General features: G+C 38.1%; 2 protein-coding genes across 3 annotated transcripts; both read right to left on the bottom strand.

The window, feature by feature from the left end:
• Positions 1–7462: 7462 nt before the first annotated feature.
• On the bottom strand, positions 7463–9806 carry Cyp313a4 (Cytochrome P450 313a4). Of its 2 annotated transcripts, XM_068297009.1 has the most exons (7): positions 9625–9806; positions 9362–9559; positions 8660–8845; positions 8526–8598; positions 8354–8480; positions 7713–8292; positions 7463–7648 (listed from the first exon to the last, which is right to left on the bottom strand). In XM_068297009.1, exons 1-7 carry the CDS (start codon positions 9776–9778, stop codon positions 7488–7490), a joined length of 1479 nt encoding a protein of 492 aa, XP_068153110.1. In that variant the 5' UTR covers positions 9779–9806; the 3' UTR covers positions 7463–7487. The 2 variants fall into 2 exon arrangements, with proteins under 2 accessions (XP_068153110.1, XP_068153111.1); XM_068297010.1 differs by lacking the exons at positions 9362–9559; positions 9625–9806 and having other exon boundaries at positions 8354–8460; positions 8660–8702.
• A 2151-nt stretch (positions 9807–11957) lies between these two features.
• On the bottom strand, positions 11958–20103 carry kar (monocarboxylate transporter 10-like protein kar). The gene is made up of 6 exons (XM_068297907.1): positions 19943–20103; positions 18710–19077; positions 13976–14340; positions 13147–13915; positions 12998–13087; positions 11958–12335 (listed from the first exon to the last, which is right to left on the bottom strand). The coding sequence occupies exons 2-6, from the start codon at positions 19068–19070 to the stop codon at positions 12301–12303; spliced, it is 1620 nt and encodes a 539-aa protein (XP_068154008.1). The 5' UTR covers positions 19071–19077; positions 19943–20103; the 3' UTR covers positions 11958–12300.
• Between the last annotated feature and the right edge of the window lie 219 nt (positions 20104–20322).

The raw sequence follows: 20322 nt of genomic DNA, 5'->3' as shown, positions 1-20322 counted from the left end.
CTTTGATACATTTAAATAAGATTTTTTTTCGAAGTTGACCTGGAATTGTTTCGTTTGCGCACCGTGCGTATTCGTTATTATTGACTAAAAGCCATTAAACGTTCCCAGAATAACTGGCTGACTTAAAATTTGTACACAATCAAACCTAAAAAAAATGTGTACATTGTCATAGTTAATACCGGCTAACATATTTAATACGAATTTAACGGATCCAATTTAATTTTTTCGTTGATAACAGCTGTGTAATATACCCAAGCTAGATTTTGGAACTATTTTTATTTACTCCCAAGTAAAGTGATAATCGCATTAAAAATTTATTTTCGGCCCCCTCTTTTGTAAAATCATACGTAAGTTATTACGCAGTCTAATCTTAACTCTTTATCTCTTTTGGATCTACATAGCATGAATTTGGGCTGAAAAGCAGGAAAAGTTATGTGAATTATTGTTCAAATCTTGCACTGCTTTTGACTTGTTTTTTACAAGCAATGCTGATTCTTGGTTCTGCGGTTGGTCAAGACAGTGGACAAAAAACGGACAGCTTTAGAGTACAAGCACAAAGTTCTGTCTCCATTCTGGTGCGTCGATACACAATTTTCCTGAATACTTTGGTTGCAGCATCAAGAAAAATTCTGTCTGCCGTTTTTTTGTTTTGATGTGAGGTTGTACTCTCGAAAAATTTGCGGATAACCAATTTCAATATATGCTCTTTTCTCTGATTGTAAAGTGATATTATCGATAGTTGAGTCTTTGGATTTGGTTTTTTGATTCCCAAAAAGAAAAAAAAAAACGAGCTTCAGTATTGAAAATCTCAAAGGCTTCAGGTCCTCTCTAACACAGTCCTCAATTGATTATAATTTGAATTATTACAAGCAAAAGCAAGTTGCAACTACAATCAACTATAGCCTTCGGCTTAGACAAAAACTACATCCAGACATCCTAGCCTTGGGTTCCAACGCGTATCTTTTAGGAAATTTTAAAGAATATGTCAGATTTTTGACAAAAATAAATGTATCAACAGACAGAAAATTAGTAATTTGGTTTTAAAGAACAATTTTTGTAATTTTTTGCTGTCAGGAACAGGTAATAGCTTGCCCTTAAAAAAGGGGAGAACTATCTTAATATCCAACGTTCAAAAATGTCTGTCTCGAAACGTTACGTATTGGTGGTACAACTCGCATGGACTCATTTAGGATGAGATCCAAATAGGCCATCTCCTGAGTCACCATTGACAACTTTTTAACCGATCGATGGCGAGATAAAAGAATAATTTCTATCCTTATAATCTGCTTCTTCGTTCTCAAGAATATTATTCTCTATTAGTTTCCATTACACTAATAATGCATAGAATTAATCAGTCGAATCTAAGCCAAACTTACTATTTACACATGATACATCAATCCAATACTATTTCAGGCTCTTCAAAAATGTGTAAGTTTGATTTTACTTTCAAATTGAACATATTTTCGATTATGGATCCAATCGTGTTCGCCAACCAAAGGCCCCATATTTTATATTTCTGCAAAGAAATTCAATTAGATCCAACTCTCACTAGACATTCTACTAAGAGCAGTATTCCATAAGGATAAACATTTTTTGTATTGGTCTAAATTGATGTTTTATTTTTGCGATGGAAGAGTTAAAAACAAAAATGTTGCGTGGACAAGTTAAATTCGTAAAAGATTTTGAAAAAATACAACATAGGAAACATTTGTAATATTTTTTATCAAAAATTATATAATTTTTAACTAGTTTCAATATTACGTTTTGGCCGGATAAGCATTTGAACTGATTTCAGGGGCTCTCCATTATACTTTAAATTACCCATTTCATATTGTTTATAATTTACATATTTGCCATTGAGGTAGCTGATTAAAAACAAAAGAAAAATATCTCGTTATTGTTAATTTCCATTTGTGTTACTTGGTAATTTATTCGATACTTACACCATCCCACAGTCTTTGTGCCACCAGGCACCATGTCTTTGGGCACAACTACGGTAGTTGTCTGATTCATTCTCTTGTTCGAATGTACTAAATTTTTGGTTTAATTGGTCGTGCATTAAATCCTTGGCGGTTCCTCGAAATTCTCCCAATGATTTCAACTCATATTTCGTGTCTTCACCACCAACTGAAAAATTATTGTAACTAGCAAATGTGACATTTCCATCAAAGTCTTCCATGTGAATATAAAGTTCAAATGGTTCCAATTCGGTGATGATATGCATATTATCGAGCCCCAAAAAAGAATTCTCCCTCAGCGTCTCCGAAACCATCACGATACTCATCCCAAGTTCTCTCAAAGTTTACGCTACCGTCAAATCGTTTGTGAATAACTATCCATCCACCATCTTCTATATCCCGATTGCAGAGAGCAGAAAACGGTTCAAATCCTTTGATTTCAATCTTGTGGATTCTGGATGAGAGTCCATTGCAACCGGATCTTGGCAGTTTTTTATTACACTCGGTTACATTTTTCGCGGTTTGATTTAGTTGTAAAGAACTGCTTTCAAGTAAGCGAATTTTATCAGCCAACTGCATTTTAGTTTCATCAAAGTCTTGTTTATAAGAAGCCACATGTGACCTTAATTCCTGTACTTGATTACTATAATGCTTTTCCTTAGCCTGAAAGTGTTTTTCCAGTTCCTTATTTTCCGATTCAAGGTCTTTTATGGTTTTATCTTGATGCGCATTTTGATTTTCTATACTCTCTTTTAGACTTTCAATTTCCTTATTCAAATATTCCTGGTCTGCATCTGCTTTAAGCTTCCCTTCTTTAAATTTATTCTGCTTGTTGCTGATACTTGTAATAAAATCTTCAATTCTTGCAATGTTATTCTGTTGCTGCGCAGATTCCCTGAGAATTGTCCTCAATTCTTTATTTGCTGCACGCAACTCCTCAATCTGCTCCCTCTGATCCTTAATTGTCCTTTTCAACTCCATAATGTATTCAAGAGAAGGCTTCACTGCCTGCTCGGAGTCTTCAATAAGAGGTCCAGATATCCCATTCTGCGTCTATGAACGGTTTCAGCATTTAGAATCTATTTCGTTGTTCTCTATTCACTTGTTTCAACTTACCCCTTGGTCATCGAATGTTGATATTACTTTTTGGAATCCAAGAATAAAAAGGAATACACAGAATGAGATAACATGTGGTCTTCCTCTTAGTAGATTCATGTTAAAAGTAGTCCGAAACAAATAAGATTATATGTTCACTTAACGCGTCCGACGACTGTGCTGGTTTCAAGAGCAATGATTTCAAATTAAACAATTTAAATTATTTAATTGGTTGTGTGCCGATTGAGATTGGGATGCGTTTTGATAAGGTCCACAGCTAGAAGCTGTAAGGAATCGGTTCGTTATCTTTTATGAAACTTAAGCTTTTATATATTCCAAAAGTACATATGTATGTATGTACATCTTTATTGTATATAAGACAATTTTTAATAAATATTCATTTTGATAGTAAATTAAGCAAAAAAGTCGGTGTACCGGCTTTGGAATGTGCTGTGCATCATTATTAAATCCAAATTCACGCCCACTCATACAATCACACAAGCACTTTACGATGACAATACTTATAAGTGACATCTATGACATTAATGAATGTAGGATAGGTGTAGATCGTAATTTGTGCTGATTTGTTACTTGTGTACATCTATAGATCAATCATGAAAATGATACCTCAAAAGATATTCTTAGGATGCCGAAGCTACCAACAGTGATTCTTACCAGCCTTCGTCTTCCGAAATTCCCACATTTACTAAAATTTAAGGTGGACCGAAACAACACAAATTCTTTAAATACAAAAAAGGGGTTTCTGCATATTTGTGAATGATTGACCAACGCGCATCGAGTTTTGGTTAATTAAATCGCACGATAAAAACTTTTTTATTTGAAATAACAATTCAAAACAATTGATTCAAGAATTTCATTTTAAGACATGCTGAATTTAATGCTTTGGACGGATCAGCATTTGGACAGATTTCAGAGGCTCTCCATCCCACCTTAAATTATCCCCATAATGCTTATAATTTAAATATTTGCCATTGAGGTAGCTGATTAAATACAAAAAACATAAAATTATTAACTCTTGTGTTATTTAATTCATTCGATACTTACACCATCCCACAATCCTTGTGCCACCAGGCACCATACCTTTGGGCACAATTGCGGCCGCTGTCTTGGTCATTTTCTTGATCAAGGGTGCTAAATTTTTCTTTTAATTGATATTGCATTAAGTCCTCAGCAGTTCCTCTAAATTCCCCCAACGACTCCAACTCATATTTCGTGTCTGCACCACCAATTGCAAAACGATTGTAACTAGCGAATTTGACGTTTCCGTCAAAGTCTTCCATGTGTATATAAAGTTCATAGAATTTCAGATCAGTAACGCGATGCAAGTTTTCCAGGCCAATGAAGTATTCGCCCCCAACTTTACCAAATCCATTTCGATAATCATCCCAAGTTCTTTCGAAGTTTTCGCTGCCGTCAAATCGTTTTTGAATAACTATCCATCCGCCATCTTCTATTTCTCCATTGCAGAGAGCAGAAAACGGTTTAAGTCCATCGACTTCAATCGTGTGAATTCCGGATGAGAGGCCTTTGCAACCGTATTTCGGCAGTTTAATGATGCACTCGGTTAAACTTTTTTCAGTTTGATTTAGTTGTAAAAAGCTGCTTTCAAGTAATACACTTTTATTGCTTAATTGAGTTTTAGTTTCTTCTAATCCTGCTACATAAGAAGCCATATGTGAATTTAGCTCTCCTATTTCGTTGATAAAATTTTGTTCTTTAAGTTCGTAAGTTTTTGCTAACTCTTTCTTTTTCGACTCAAGATCTTTTATAGCTCTATCGCGATTCGCCTTCTCGACTATTAAATTCTCATTTAACCTCACGATTTCCTTTTTCGAAAATTCCTTATCTTTAACTGCTTTAAGTTTGCGTTCTTCAATCCTATTCTTCTGCTTGCTAACTAAATTTGTGACGAAATCTTCAATTTCTTCGATTTTGTTTTGTTTTTGCACCGATTCCCGGAGAATCGTCCTCAATTCGTTATTTGCTGCACGCAACTCCTCAATCTGCTCCCTCTGATCCTTAATTGTCCTTTTCAACTCCATAATGTATTCAAGAGAAGGCTTCACTGCCTGCTCGGAGTCTTCAATAAGAGGTCCAGATATCCCATTCTGCGTCTATGAACGGTTTCAGCATTTAGAATCTATTTCGTTGTTCTCTATTCACTTGTTTCAACTTACCCCTTGGTCATCGAATGTTGATATTACTTTTTGGAATCCAAGAATAAAAAGGAATACACAGAATGAGATAACATGTGGTCTTCCTCTTAGTAGATTCATGTTAAAAGTAGTCCGAAACAAATAAGATTATATGTTCACTTAACGCGTCCGACGACTGTGCTGGTTTCAAGAGCAATGATTTCAAATTAAACAATTTAATTATTTAATTGTTTGTGTGCCGATTGAGATTGGGATGCTTTTTGATAAGGTCTAATGCTTTAATACGTTATGTTGAACACTTCATTTACTTTTTGTCTGGAAAAGATAGTCTTTATTTAAATATTTTTATATTTTATTACATTTACAAATTTAATGAAAGATTGGAACTCATCCACAGTTAGGGAACTCCGCGAAGCAAAAACGAAGTTTTAGATAAGGGTTTAGTTTAGACAATTAGGCAATTCGAACTTAGGCTTACAGGTAATTTGCTGAGTGCTGATGTTGATTAGACGAAGGCTTGGGTACTTGATGTCGGCGTTGACTGGGTGTATGGCTGAAATTTGTTTAGACTGGATGAATGGCGTGAGCGACCTGGCGCCATTCCTTTAGAGTCTGCGAAAGGCTGTCGCTTATGCTGGATTGTGTGCGGATTTGTTGTTTATGTTGAGTTGTGAATTGAGATTAGCCGATGCGGCCTAAGTACTAAGGTACAAATGACGCTAAGCTTCAACTTGCTGATGTAACATCTGAACATGGAGCATTCGGGTTCGAGTCCCAGGCTAGTAAATGGATGTAGCTTTTCGTCTTAGCTAAAGTCAGTAGTTGTCAGTGCTTGTAAAATATAGTTAGGTTGATAGTTTACAACTATATCCTATTCTTTTAATAACAGTATGAATAGTTACAAATGAAAATATTTTTAGATATATTTTTTGAGAGACCTCCTATCTGAAGCTACACTGCTAGGCTACACTCTAAAGTGCCCTCAATCAAATCTATTTCTGAAGTGGCCAATATTAGTGAGTTAAAAAAATTGGTCTTAGCTTTGGGATGTAGCACTACCCCAAATGTAATTTGACCCTTTTTGATATGGATGAAATTAGAAGTTAGATATGAATCGTTCTTACTATTCAACTTTATAGATTTTGCGCTTTACCGGTCACAGTCACGGGTATCTTTCACTAACATACGATCAAATGTTACTCAAGATCGCTGCTTCAGTGTTACAGTGCTGCTGTTTTTTAGATGAAGGCTTGGGTACTCGACGTCGGCACTGGCGGTGGATTGACTGTTTCAATCAAGCGTGTGGGAGCATTCTTTTGTGTACTGCCGACATTTTTTACGTGATTTCCATAGTGGATTTTGAATGCGTGTCGGCAAGGCGGCTGATGTACCGAACCTGACAACTGTCTTCAAGGGTATAAGAAAAGACGGTGATGCTTATGTTGGTTTGAAAATTGAGTGTAGGCGACGTGAATAAGTACTGATCTAGACAAATGAAGCGACGCACTTTTTCTTATATGTACTTAGTAAGTCTAGGTATTAACTTAAATTTTAATATAAAACTATTTTCAATCCGACACCATTTGCATCATTAAATTAATCATTCAAATATTATCTGGATTGTTTACTGAGCCCACTAAGCGTATACGTTATTATTGGCTCACATGTTATGTATAAAAGCATTGTCAAATGTCGAATCAAGTCTTGGGCAGAAAAAAAGTCAACTCTAAATAGTTCCAGACTGTGAAACTTTAACTATGGCCGGGGAACATGAAATAGGATATTGTGTTACCGTATATAGAAGAGCAAGGAACCTTTCGACATTTAAGCAAGAAGTAGACTTGAACAAACATCAAGAAGTGGGCCAGACCAATGATTTAAAGAAAAAACGTCTTGGAATTGTAAAAAATTAAAAGTTATATTCTCTGCCAGACGGGTTATCAATAATAGAGGTGGCAACAAACGCGGAAAAGATTAGTCAATGTCAGTATCCTCTTTAAAGAATGACACTGATGACAACATTAACTACCATAATTTAATCAATTAACCAGTTGGTTAATGTGGCTCTTCATCTAGTCAGCTGATTTTCTGAATAATTTAGGTAACGCCCACTTACGGGTGTCGCTTTTTCATAGATTTTTAATAGTTTAAAAATCGAATCGTACTAAAGGATTCAATATACAACTATATAGTCTGCGATTTAGATTGCATTCATTTACAACGAAACAAAGATTTGTTATATTAATACAATTTATTATTACTCCCTCTTTTTTAGTTCCAATAGGGGTACGGATTTTAATTTAATGGTTATATCCTCAATAAAATAAAGATCCTCAAACTTAAAGCTAGTTTTAAACTCGTAGTTTCTCAGCAATTTGGCCAATGTAACTTTCGCCGAAATAAGGGCATATCTCCAACCTAGGAAACAGAACAAAACACAACTGAAGTCTGCACATCGCTTAACCAATAGACCCCAACTCACCTATGCAATTTCTCAGACCCTTGGTGAAGGGTATATAGGCGTAGGGATGCTTGTCCTGATAAATATGCGGCAAGAAATGATCGGGATTAAATGTTTCAGCCTCGGGACCCCAAAGCAACTTGCTGCGATGCAAATGGAATATGTCAATGGCAATTTGTACACCCTTGGGAATAACGATTCCATTCGAAAGCCGCACATCGTGAGATGTTTGTCTGGAAACGATAGGTACTGGTGGCACAACTCGCATGGACTCATTTAGGATGAGATCCAAATAGACCATCTCCTGAGTCTCGGCAAATGAAACCTCAAAGTCACCATTGTGCGGGAACAGTGACTTGATCTCTTCAAATGCCTTCTCCTGGTACTGGGGAAACATGGCCAAAAGCATTAAGGTATAATAAACAGTATTTGCCGTGGTCTCGAAGGCACCAAAAACCATAACATTTGATTCATCTTCGACATTCTTCCAACTAAAGACGCCGCGTTTTAACAGATCGATGGCGAGATTAAAGAATATGTTCCTATCCTTACTAAGGGCCAAATCTGTTGCTTCGTCCTCAAGCATATTTTTCTCAATTAACTAAAGAACAATCCTCGTAAATATCAAACAGAATTTAACTCGCATTTACATATTGACATACCTTTCTTATAAATGCACGAATTTCCGTCTTTGCACGCCAATAGCGCTCCTCTTTGCCCAGGAGCTGGCGAACCCACTGACTGTTTAACCAGGGCGAGAAGCACATATCTGTCATGGTTTCCAATACACTATTAATGCATAGAATTAATCAGTCGAGTCTAAGGCAAACTCACCATTGATACCGTTCCAACAAGCTGTGGCTCTTGAAATTTTCCTCTCCCTTCACATCGCTGCCCATGGTCGTTTCTACTCTATGCGAAGAAACGAATTAACAATGCTTCGAAAACTTTTGAATTCTATCACCCACGTGTAGCTATGCCCAATGTGAAATTCTGAAGTAGTGGTATCAAATCCCTTTCCCCTGTATCTGCCAGATTGTCCAGCATACGAAGCAGACTTTTGGTCTCGTTGTTGAAAATGGGGAGAAAACCAAGAAGAACCTTGTGTCCAAAGGCAGGATTTAGAAGCTTACGATGTATACTCCAACTAGGATCTAAAGGGATATTAAATAGCCAATTCGAGATAGAATAATTGAATCAATAAATACATACGAAGAATGAGATTTTAACTTTCTTTAAATGTTTCGCGCTAGTTAAAATCGTCCAATAGGTGAATTAAAAGTAAAACGAAGTGAGTACCGACTTAATTTAAAAACAAAACTTTCACTACAGTTTGCATTCACTTTAGCTGTTGCTTATTGGTAAAACGGGATCAACTGATAATGGCCCTTTAATAATATCCTGAATGTTATCCGCACACAGTGCGTATGAGTCACTCTGGACTGACATGAAGTCCACACGTAATCCTTTAATATTCTGCGCTTTTCACTTCCTTTTAACCGTTAGGAAGAATATGTGTGTGTAAAATGTTTAAATAAGACATCTTGTTGCTACTGTGACTGTCGATATTCCGAACTCGATTTTTTCTATCACTAAACACCGCACCGATTCAAGAATTCAATTGATATTCCGGATATTTCAGTTCAATTATGGATTTCCACACTTCTTACCTTTTAAACTAAATAGTCCAGTGCCAGCCCCATCATCCACAGCCTGATAAATAATTCCTTTATTGATGCAGTGAGGTGATGTCAGGATATCCTGTATGGCCTGTGGATCACTGACTATCAGAAACGGTATTGGTCCCAACCAGGAGAATATTGTACTCCCATGTTTGTGCAGATAATAGCCGATTGCGTTGAGAATATCTACACATAAGACCAACAATTATTTTTGGTTTTCTGTTCAAGTCAACTTTCTTCCGCGGGTTAACCTTCTCGGCGCATAAGTCTATGAGCCATTCCCAAAATTGGATATCCAAGAGGTCCAGGTATTTTAAGAGTCAATAGATAATATCGACGACGAGTCCATAGAAAATATATCCACAAAACTATGATGAAGCCGCTCCATAAAGTCCATGTCAGCATGATGGGAATCCTTCCTTAAAATGTCTAGTCTCCACCGAAATTGCGACCGTAAGTTTCAAAGTAGTTGAGCACATTAATGAAAAAGTTTTGTGTGAAGCGCGTTTTTATATTCCGGATGCGATGACTGTTTTGGTAAAGGTTGTCACATCTATGTGTATAATCACGCGTTGAATTTGATCGACTATCAGGCGTAAAGCTCATACACACACTACCCATAACGCGCTCCCCACTCCAGTTCAAAGCCAGTCCGAGTGGCGGCTAAAGCTACGGTTCCAATGAACCATACATAGTAAGCCACAGTTTTTATAGGGCCTTATCATCGAAGACGTGCATACAAATTGCTATAATTTTGACTATTATCTAGCTGCGACACCCCAAACACTTTGGGAATGCGAATGGGCGAGCCATACGTCATCGATCGGTGGATTCCCACCCACTTCCACAGCCTGGCGTTGATTATTGGGTTGTATAAGCTGCTCTCACCATATTGTCAGGCCCAAATATTGTGGCAGTTGCTACTAACATACAAATACTCGATTATAGTGTTTCTTAATTGATTCCAAACGGTAGTAACAACATGCACATAGTTGTTTCCCCCTTCCACGTACAATTTCTCTGTGTTAATTATTTCTAATCCGGAATCGGATCGACAATGGCAAGAGAATTTTTACTGTAGCTACATATTTTCAGCTGCACTCATATGGTTGAACGGAAAGAAGTAACAATAAGACTTGGAAATGGGGAGGCCATTCACAGTCAATGACTTGATGGATACCCTGCTTAGCTCGCAAAGCAATTGGCTCGAAACAAGTAAGTTTTCTTGAGTAATTGTACTGAAAATCTGGAGAAGTTATCAGATGAGGGATGCCATCTCACCCTGGTAAAGTAATAAGTTCAGTGAGATTATTAACTTAAAAACTTCAACTCGACATCGTGGGCTATAATGCATGCAATTTCATCTTTTGTTTGTATAACAGCTTAACGATGAAGTGTTTACGACAATTGCGTAAGAAACATAACAATTATTATGACCAAAATTATTATTATTTTCTGAACGATCGTTTTTGATGAACTTAAGCATAAACATAAATAGGTTTGCTGACGAAACTAAAATAACTTAATGGCTCTTGAAATAGCTGCACCAGACAAAATGGATAACCAAAGAGCAACTCCGCCCTTATGGCATGGAAACAATCGATGTTTGCCAAATACGGTGGCTGTTATAGTCTTTGAGAAAATCGGTTTTGTTTAAATTGCAGGGCGAAAGGAGTCGTGACAAAAATTTGAAATTAACTTGATTTCCGATCGCACAACAGGAGTCGTTATACCAATTTTGGTGGGTCTTGCTCTTATTATCACCGAGATCTAGGTGGATCGTCGAGTCAATGTATCCACACGGCTGTTAATGTTGTGTTTGCTTAAAGCTGGTATTAAGTCTCTTCAAGGCCTTTATTCATATAATAAATAATGGGTCTAAACTCTAAAATTCCAATAACTAGCTAAAAGGCTAATTACCTTTACATAGAAGTATATCAAATTATCATGAGGCCATTCTCAGACAATTGGTTCCAAATTTCTGCATTTTACTTCTCTCACACCCTTAAAAAGTGGTGTCAAGTTCGGTTCATTAGCCGCCTTGTCGCCAAACGTAAAAACTGCGCAAATTTATAACTCCAAGAATCGCGATACTTGTCCCGACAATTTGGCATAAACATGCCCTCGTTGGACTTTTGCACCCGAATAACGTAGCCTTCAAAGGCAACGCCAAGAATCCAAGACTAAACCTCAGCCGCATATTATAAGTCATTCTAAGTCTTGTTTTCGCTTTTGGCCATATATATTAGTATATAATTTCCACTAGCAATTGTAAATGTGTTAACTAAAACTTCATTTTTTATAGCTACAAGTGAAGAGTACGAAATAAGGGACCAAATTCTTCCTTTTGATGGTGACTAAGGGACTGGAATCTGGAGGGTTCTTCTTAAACGGATATAAGAACATGCTCTTCCTGTTAACTATTCTTATATCCGGCCAGGAACCTTGTTAGCTTCAGCAATACCAACTCAGAAAAGTCGATCTCCTTTGAAAAGGACTCGCCATATATATACATATGTCCGATATAAAGAGTGTAAATTTCACAATTCGAATAAAATACATTAAAAGTAATTAAACAGGATCATTTAAGATTTGTTAAATTTATTCAAAAAACTTAAGTAAATGGTTTATCTCTGAATGGTTCTTAATCCTAAATAGGATGCAGTGCACCTGGAGTACACGTACATGAGAGTCTCCGCTAAAGTTGATATGTGCGGTTGGTTATTAAACAAAATGAACACCTCGATTTGCGCCAGTTGCCTCTTCCCAGATCTCGATGACGATGACAATGACCATGACGATAAGGACAATAATGACAATGTTGATAATGACACACGGTTAGCAGCTGTAAAATGGCAGAACTTTTCAATTGGTAAAGTTTTTGTGGAATTTTTGAGTTATAAGACGACGGCGATTTTATGTTTCCCCTAGGACGCCGATCCTTCGGAGTCGTTGAGTTTCTCTGAAAGATTCACAGGATATCATAAGCATATAAAAGTAAGCAATTCAGTGAAAGCTTCATGCAAAATGGCATTTTATTTACAGCAATTTAAGCTAGCAAAAGCAATCTAAGACTAATTCAATGGAAATTGGAATGGGAATGAGATTGTGTAGGATATATGTATGTATATATATATATGTATGTACATGTATAAATTCGATTCGAATCTAAGAAAAGCTGTGCAACCAAACGGGCAGTGATATAGAAAATGATTAGAGAAACCAAAATGTGTAAGTTATTTTTTCGGCAATACCGAAATTTGCATACCCCTGCAAACTAGAAGGATTGAGAATCACTTCTTATGGCAAGTAAGAAGGAACTAAGATTCTTTGCAAGGATATACATATAGATCTTGATGGATTAGTATATGGAATAGTTATAGCGACGCTTTTGAGATTCCCCTATGGTTGCGGAATTGGACAAAAGACACGAGCCCATGTGCGACCCAGTCAATGGGATGGACAAATTGGAGCTACTCGCTTGGTCCAGCAAGGGCGAGTGCGAGCAACTGGCCAGGGGTGAACCCATTCCCGTGTTAGTAAATGTCGAACTACTGGACGGTTCTAAGATGCAGATAGAGCGAGAGCAAGCTGTAAAACTAGAACTGCGTGCAGAGTACGAACCAGTTGTTGTATCACCGTTTCCATTACTCAGAGCAGGCGATTTGACTCCGTTTTGTGCTATACCCATAAGGGGAGCTTGTGGTTTGGTTCCTAGAAAACACAAGCAGTAGTTTGAACAGTTCACAAGTATACGTCGAAGTAACATTTACCATTGGTCGCTATTTCAATGTCACCATTGGGCAGAGCAATAGCTCTGGGCACTTCGGTGGCTGCATCACGGTCATCCTTCACACACTTAACCAGGAACAGCAGCGAAGAGCCGACTAAAGGCGGCAGACCGGCCAATATGAACGGCACTGTATACGATCCTGTGCTGTCAAAGATCATGCCGGCCACTGGCGGTCCAAGGGTCAGGGGAATGGAGCTCAGACCTAGCAGAAATCCAATGGCTTGTGTGGCTCCAGATGGCCCGCATATCTCATAGGCGATGGGTCCCAGAAGGGAAATAAAACAACCGTCAAAGAGACCCATAAGAAGGGCAAAGAATAGCAGGACCCCATACGAGCTAGTCAAGGGTAGCATCAGTGTCATCAAGCCAATGCAAACTAGCGATAGCTGCTGCAAGTACATGCGATTCACACCGGGCATATCGGCGATCACGCCAAAAATCAGTCGCCCTATGCCGGAGGTAATGCCGATGAACATGACCGGCAGATTGACATCTTTGCCTGGAAAAACAGTCTTCACGAACTCCATCATATGGACATAGGGCACAAAGTAGCCAAACAATGCCAGCGGGACACACAGTGCCCAGATCACATAACGCTTACGCTTCCATATCTCCACATTCACAATAGAGCGAAGAAAGAGATTGAACCGAGAACGTCCCGGCTTTTTCTTAGGTGGCTCTGGTGGCGGATGCAGTGGCTTATATACAAACGAGCACACAATCACAAATGCAGCGCCCAGACTCATTAACTGAAAGAAACTTTAGTTATTCCAACTGAAATGAAGTCAATTGAAAGTTTTCGGGCTTACCCTTAAGGTGGCCTCCAGGCCATAGCTCTTTAGAGAGCTCTCCAGACAGGGCGGCAGGATCGCAGTGAACACGCTGGAGCCTGCCGTCACAAAGCCACTAACCTTTCCCAGATACCGCTTGAAGTAGTGTCCCAGTATTGCCAACGTGGGAGTGTATGCCAGAGCAGCTCCCAGCCCGAACATGATGCCATAGGTAAAGTACAAGGCACTTATGTTCTCAGTGCAGAAGGAGGAAAGTAGGAGCCCACCTGCTGTCAGCACTCCACCCGCAAAAGTGGTCAGACGCAGTCCGATCTTGTCGGTCAGACAGCCGGCGACGGTGGAGAACAGGAATGTGGTGCCAATGGCCAGGGAGCCAACCAGAGCTGCAAAAAATCAGGTCGAGCCTATATTTACATATGTATGTATGCATACGCAGTAAAATCATTTGTTTCCCACTAATCGAATCTCATGCAAGTTTGGTTAATTGTGAACTGAACTGATTCCACCATTTGTTCCAGCCACTCTTAATCCACATCCAGCTGAATCACCCGACAAAACCAACTCGGTTATGCAACATGTCACAAATATTTTTTTAATATACTTTCCATTTTACTTCTAAGGCGTTGATCCCACTTGGTTTTCTAATATTTTCGTTTATTTATTGGACATTCACAAAATCAGGTCTAGAAAGGACGCCACTCAACAAAGGGCGTACAAATTTTGACATTTCAAGGAGTGTTTTGTCATCATTTTCAAAGACTAATCCATATTTCATCTGTTGTGGCTTCGAAAACCTACTAATCTTTCAAAGCTATTGTTTAAATACATTTTTTGTGATTCATTATCCCAATTTACGATACAGAATCGTTGTAAGTTATGTAGCTCCGGCCGTCTGGAGCTGAAACTCAACCGGAATAGGGTGACTATACCATATAGTACCCACAGGAACGATCGGTCTAACTTTTCTCGAAAACTTAGTTACTTTTATTAGTTATTTTATATATGTACCCATTAATAACTGTGTCCAATTTGACTGACTGACAAACACACAATAAAATATCCACGTACTCCGCATTTCCGTACAACTTCATCAAATGTATAACTTGAGAGTTGTGTGCTTTTAGGAATTAACAGTTCAGAATTCTTTAACTTGTCTTTCTCAACTTGAATCCGATTTTCAAATTGTGTCAATCTTTCTGTTTCATGTTCATAATATTTAAGAGTTCAACCTTTCAACATTAGTTCCGCAAGTCTAAGTTCAATTACTGGCAAATTTCTGTAAATTTAGTATTAAACTAATCCATCTCTGTAACTATTTGTCATCTAGTACGTACCTAAAACTGAAACTATGAAAAGCATTCTTGAAACAAGTTTAAGTTTACTCCACGCTGTTGGACTGAGGATGCTAAGATGAAGTTTCCTTTACGTGTAGTTTAATTTTAGCGGCTGTTCGATCTCTTAACTGTGCTTTAGTGGCTTTCCTTCTATACTTTTGATTTCCATCTCTGTGTTGCACTCGATAATCATTAGATTCGATTCTATTTTCATATACTGAAAATCAGTTGGTTTGCAATGAGTAAACACTTTCGTTTGCCCCACTTTGGCTCTACAAATTGATATTTTAGAATGACAGAATTGGGTTAATTCTTTGTTTTGCGTTCGCCAAAGCTGATCTAATTTTGATAAGCGGCCCACAATTGACAGATGGCTGATATGCAACTTCGGATGCAAATCGGGTACAGCCTGTCAGAGAGTATCGAGTCACTATGACTTAATACCGGATGAAAGTCCACAGATTGTTTAACCTCATGAATACTTTTAAAACAACTTTTCTTCTGTCAACAAAGTTGGGAAAAATTATTCCGATTTGTAACATATAAAATTCACAACATCTCTTATCAATTTGGACAACAATAATACCTTTTTATCGCCTTTAAGATCATAAATTTGCACCTACTTATAGGTATTTCTAATCATTATTTTAATAGTGCTATTAATAAAGCACCGGAACTTAAGATAAGCAAATTGTTAAATGCGTACGTTTCTTGTGATAATCAGCCTACCCAGAACTTTATATTATGAGCTATGCTTTACTATTCCATAGACTGATAAGCACTTAATCCTTGAACTGAGATTTCATGTCGACTTCTGACAATTTGACGCCTGCTTCCATTTCATATGTTTTAAGAATTTCCTAAACAAATTGTTCACTCGCACAAGAGTATGTACTCAAATGTACTCGTAGTTAGTTCTGAGAAACCGAGTGCACATTTTCCCCAGTAGCGATTCAATGTCAATGCCAATAATGTATACAACTGGGCGAGAGACACAGAGAGAGAGACAAAGAGATAGAGAGAGGGAGTACGACACCCACATTGCATCGTGTGAATTTCTGTGTGGACTATTAAAGAGAATTATTAGATAATACCCAAAAGCACATTGACTATTGGAATGATGCCAAAATTCTATAAAAGAAACTAAGTGCAGGGTTACATGTCTGCCGGTTGTCTGAGCAAAAAACTAACGTTTCCCTAAATATCTTGAATTCATCTCTGATAGTTTCTCCTCATGCAATCTATGGCAAAATGAGGTAATGCCATTTTACCGTATCGGCAAGATGAAATAAAAATTTATATAGGCAATGATATGTATATATATACAATTGTCTTTGCTTTTATAGACATCATTATAAACATTGGACTACGAAACTTTTATATCCCTCCAACTTTTAGGACTGAATTCTAATGTGATATCTGTTTTAATTACGCACAATTAGTCATGAATCTCTCAATTCAGATAATAATTGTTTTATACTAAGATTCTTGAACAATGAAAGAAACGTTTCAATCAAAACAAAGACTGAATAAATAAACATTGAGACAAAGAGATAATAACACAAATGAATACGACCAAATAAAAGAGTTTGGAGGCTTTGAGATGTCTGAAAACTTTCACAAGATGCTGACGAAAACTTTTCTAGTTATAGTTCACCTGATAAATTGCGAAAATAATCCTTAATCTATTGTCTATTGGCTAGAACCCTTGATTAATTGTCTTGTGCCCACATGAGTGTGTAATTGACATAAGTCTGGTAATTAATTGATACCCACAATACGGCACAGAGAATGCTAAATATGGCATCCCAACACCTTAGCATGGTCGGTATTAGATTACGTCAAGTTTTAATCATATTGCGGAACTAATGACTGTCAGCCGACGCTTCATCTCGAACTGTAAAGCCAAAGCGCAGGAGGATCGCTGTCAAGCCAAGGCACTTGAGAGGCTTCGCCAGTCGACCAAGTAACTGGGTCAGTGGCGGCGGGCGCACTTTTGCCACGTTTTTTTCCAGCCAGTTGATGTCGTATTATCTTTTTGTTCGCGGCTTTTGTCTTTTGCTAGCCAAACTGGTCAACGGGTCGTTTTTCTTGTCCCTGCCCCCAATGCGGCGTATGCGTAATGCGGCGGCCCAAAGAAACTAAAAACCTTGCCAAGTATGGTTTAGTTAAAATAAAATATGAATTTCTATTTTTGGGCTAATTTTCCGGTTAGTGTCATAGTTCGGCACGCAAATCTATTCACCGCCAATGGACAGTTTCACTCTGAGTTTCAAACTCTCACTTGACATGGCATCGCCATCGTCGGTCCGAGTGTTGAATAATTCTTTATGATCCAATCAAATTCCGAGCAATTTAATTCACTTGACGTCGACGGTGCGGCGATTTTTACAGCAACAGTTCTACTACGTTCACATACTACTACGATATACTATACATGTATATATACACTTGCGATGTTTTATTGAACCCAACAACAAGCAAATGACTTAAGAACAGCAAACAGCAACAATAAATAAAATGACAATCGGCAGCAGCAATTGCCTTGAATGACCCGCGAGAATCGATTTTCGAGTACAATCCTCTCAAAAAATGATGAATGAAATTGAATAGCATTGCATGCCATTCATAAAACACAACCGACTATAAAAATTGAGATCAAAAATCGACTATATTTTATTGTTCTGAATTGAGATAAGTGTGGGACTGTTATTACCCGATTTAGTAAAACCTAATTGGATTCAGATCTATTCACTGTTCGCTTGACCTTTTTGTCACATTTAAATGTGAATAATGTCAAGTCTTATTTACCCAACTGTTTAAAACATTAACAAATGTATGAAAGATAGTTTCCATGGAGAAATCTTTCAGCTTACGGAAACTAACTTTATAGACTAAAAAGGAAATGTCGACAATAAGTTTGTGAAAATACTCGAAATATAAATATTGGATCTGCTTATCACATATTTCTTAAATAATATTTACTGATCCATTTAATTATTATACAAGACAAAATTGGAAAGACATTAAGTATACGGAAAACACTCAACTAAAGAACAAATAAATTATCACTCTTTGTTTGCCTTTTCGCAAATCACGCAAATGAAATGTCAAATCAGATGACACTGGTCAGAAATTCGTTTTTGGGGGAGTCGCAGAATCTATCCACAAATAGCACCACGCTTTTGGGAACGTGCCTGATACTGGCAAGTCTCAAAGGGGAAGTCATAATTTATGGACCCTGCATTTGATACACAGTCAAACAAAAACAACTGCCGGGTTCTCATCTAATCTTATTTGCTCCCTACATAATTACAATCAATGCTGGAAACTCACAATCAATTTTGGACAAATTTGCCGCGAGCTGTGTTTGACGTGGACATGAAAGGATTACAGAAAGGACACGCCGCCCACTCACCCGCTTTGCTGGAGGCCTCTGTGTCCCCCGATGCCGTCAAACGACTGGCCAGCAGTGTATGCAGCACCCCGTATGTATTGATGAAGCCAAAGATGACTCCATTGCAAAGGAACGCACTGATCATGACCAGCCATGCCTTGATACCGCCATCCGGTGGCTCCTTGCCGTGTATGTCCCGACAGCAGGGCGCCTCGATGTGTTGTGTTTGTGTTCCGTTCGCCTGGATTGACGGCGCCTTGCCATTGCTGTGAGTCAGCTGTCCATTCCCATTAGATGTCAACTGTCCATTATGCCCATTAGATCGCAATATCCGTCCATTCGGATGATTCAGTGTCTCGTTCAGTGGCTCGTGCTCGGCCATGGCTTAGCTGATTAAGAAATGAATAACCAAACAGAAACGCTTATGATGTGGTTTTTGCCTCAGACCCAAGTCCATTGCACTTTCAGGTGCCCAAAATGCATGTCAGATTGCCGTTGCTCACTACGCAATTGGCTGGACAAATATTTGGCCAGAACTTATCTCTAAATGTCAATCTTTGCTTGTGAGAATACAATTTACATTTCCTAGGGCCAAATGGATTTGGAAGAATCCAACTGAATTTGGCAATACAGATAAGATCCAAAATTCACTCATATTTCTGATCGAATTCTTTCGAGATTGAATTACCATTCATGCCAAGTGGCTTTTAGAAATTATCTACCGCAGAAATACTGCTTCGATTTCTTGGCTTACCTAACTATCAGATAGTATTACAATGCGATAACGAAAACTTGTCATACATTCATATGTACATATGTATGTATGTATGTATCTATGAGAAAAACATTCCATGCATGGTAAAATTTGAAAAATAATAAAATATGCGCACCCCTGCAGAAAAACCGGGGACAGCTCCACTGTCAATGCTAAGTTTTGCAGTTTTTGCCAACGTGCACATCAAATTTATATATGTATGTATATGTATGTAGGTATATAGTATATACTCGAAATGCCACGGAGAACGAAGTCTTTTGTAAATCGTATGTAAGTACAGCTACAAAGTAAAGAATCTCTGATTGCGACTATCGTAAAGAATAACTACAAATTCGCATTATCAAGAGATGCGCACACGTGTCGGCCTATCCAAGTCACTGAGGGTCACTGCCAAAATCGAAGGTCACGCACTTGACGCTTACGCAATAGAACAAAATCTGAGACACCTGAATACAATTGGCAGTAGATTGGCTACATACATGCAAAGACCGGAGGAGCAGGATTTCGAGAATTTGGAAATGTTTCTTCAATCTGCTAATCAGAAACCGACGCGAAATATAATTATATCGGATAGGACGAGACCAAGTGCGTTAACACAACCGAACGCTTGCGATGTCGGCGGCGGAATGAAGAAACAACTGAATTATTTTCGCTTATTGCTCTGCGCTCTGAGAATGAGGCATTGTGTGCTTGTGCTCTGCGGTAAACAAAATCACCTAGGCAACGACGACGGCAACCACAACGACAACAGTAACGACTCGGACGACTACAACGAATATGCCTGTAAAAACAAAACGGCGCAAATAAAAAGTCTCCATCTGTCCGCTCCAGTTGGTATGGACATTAGATCTTATTCGAA

This window comes from Drosophila tropicalis, unplaced genomic scaffold (genome assembly GCF_018151085.1).
Source record: "Drosophila tropicalis isolate 14030-0801.00 unplaced genomic scaffold, ASM1815108v1 contig_859, whole genome shotgun sequence".
Lineage (NCBI taxonomy): Eukaryota > Metazoa > Arthropoda > Insecta > Diptera > Drosophilidae > Drosophila > Drosophila tropicalis.
The sequence above is the reverse complement of the archived record's forward strand: the minus strand, read 5'-3'. Positions and strand labels throughout refer to the sequence as shown.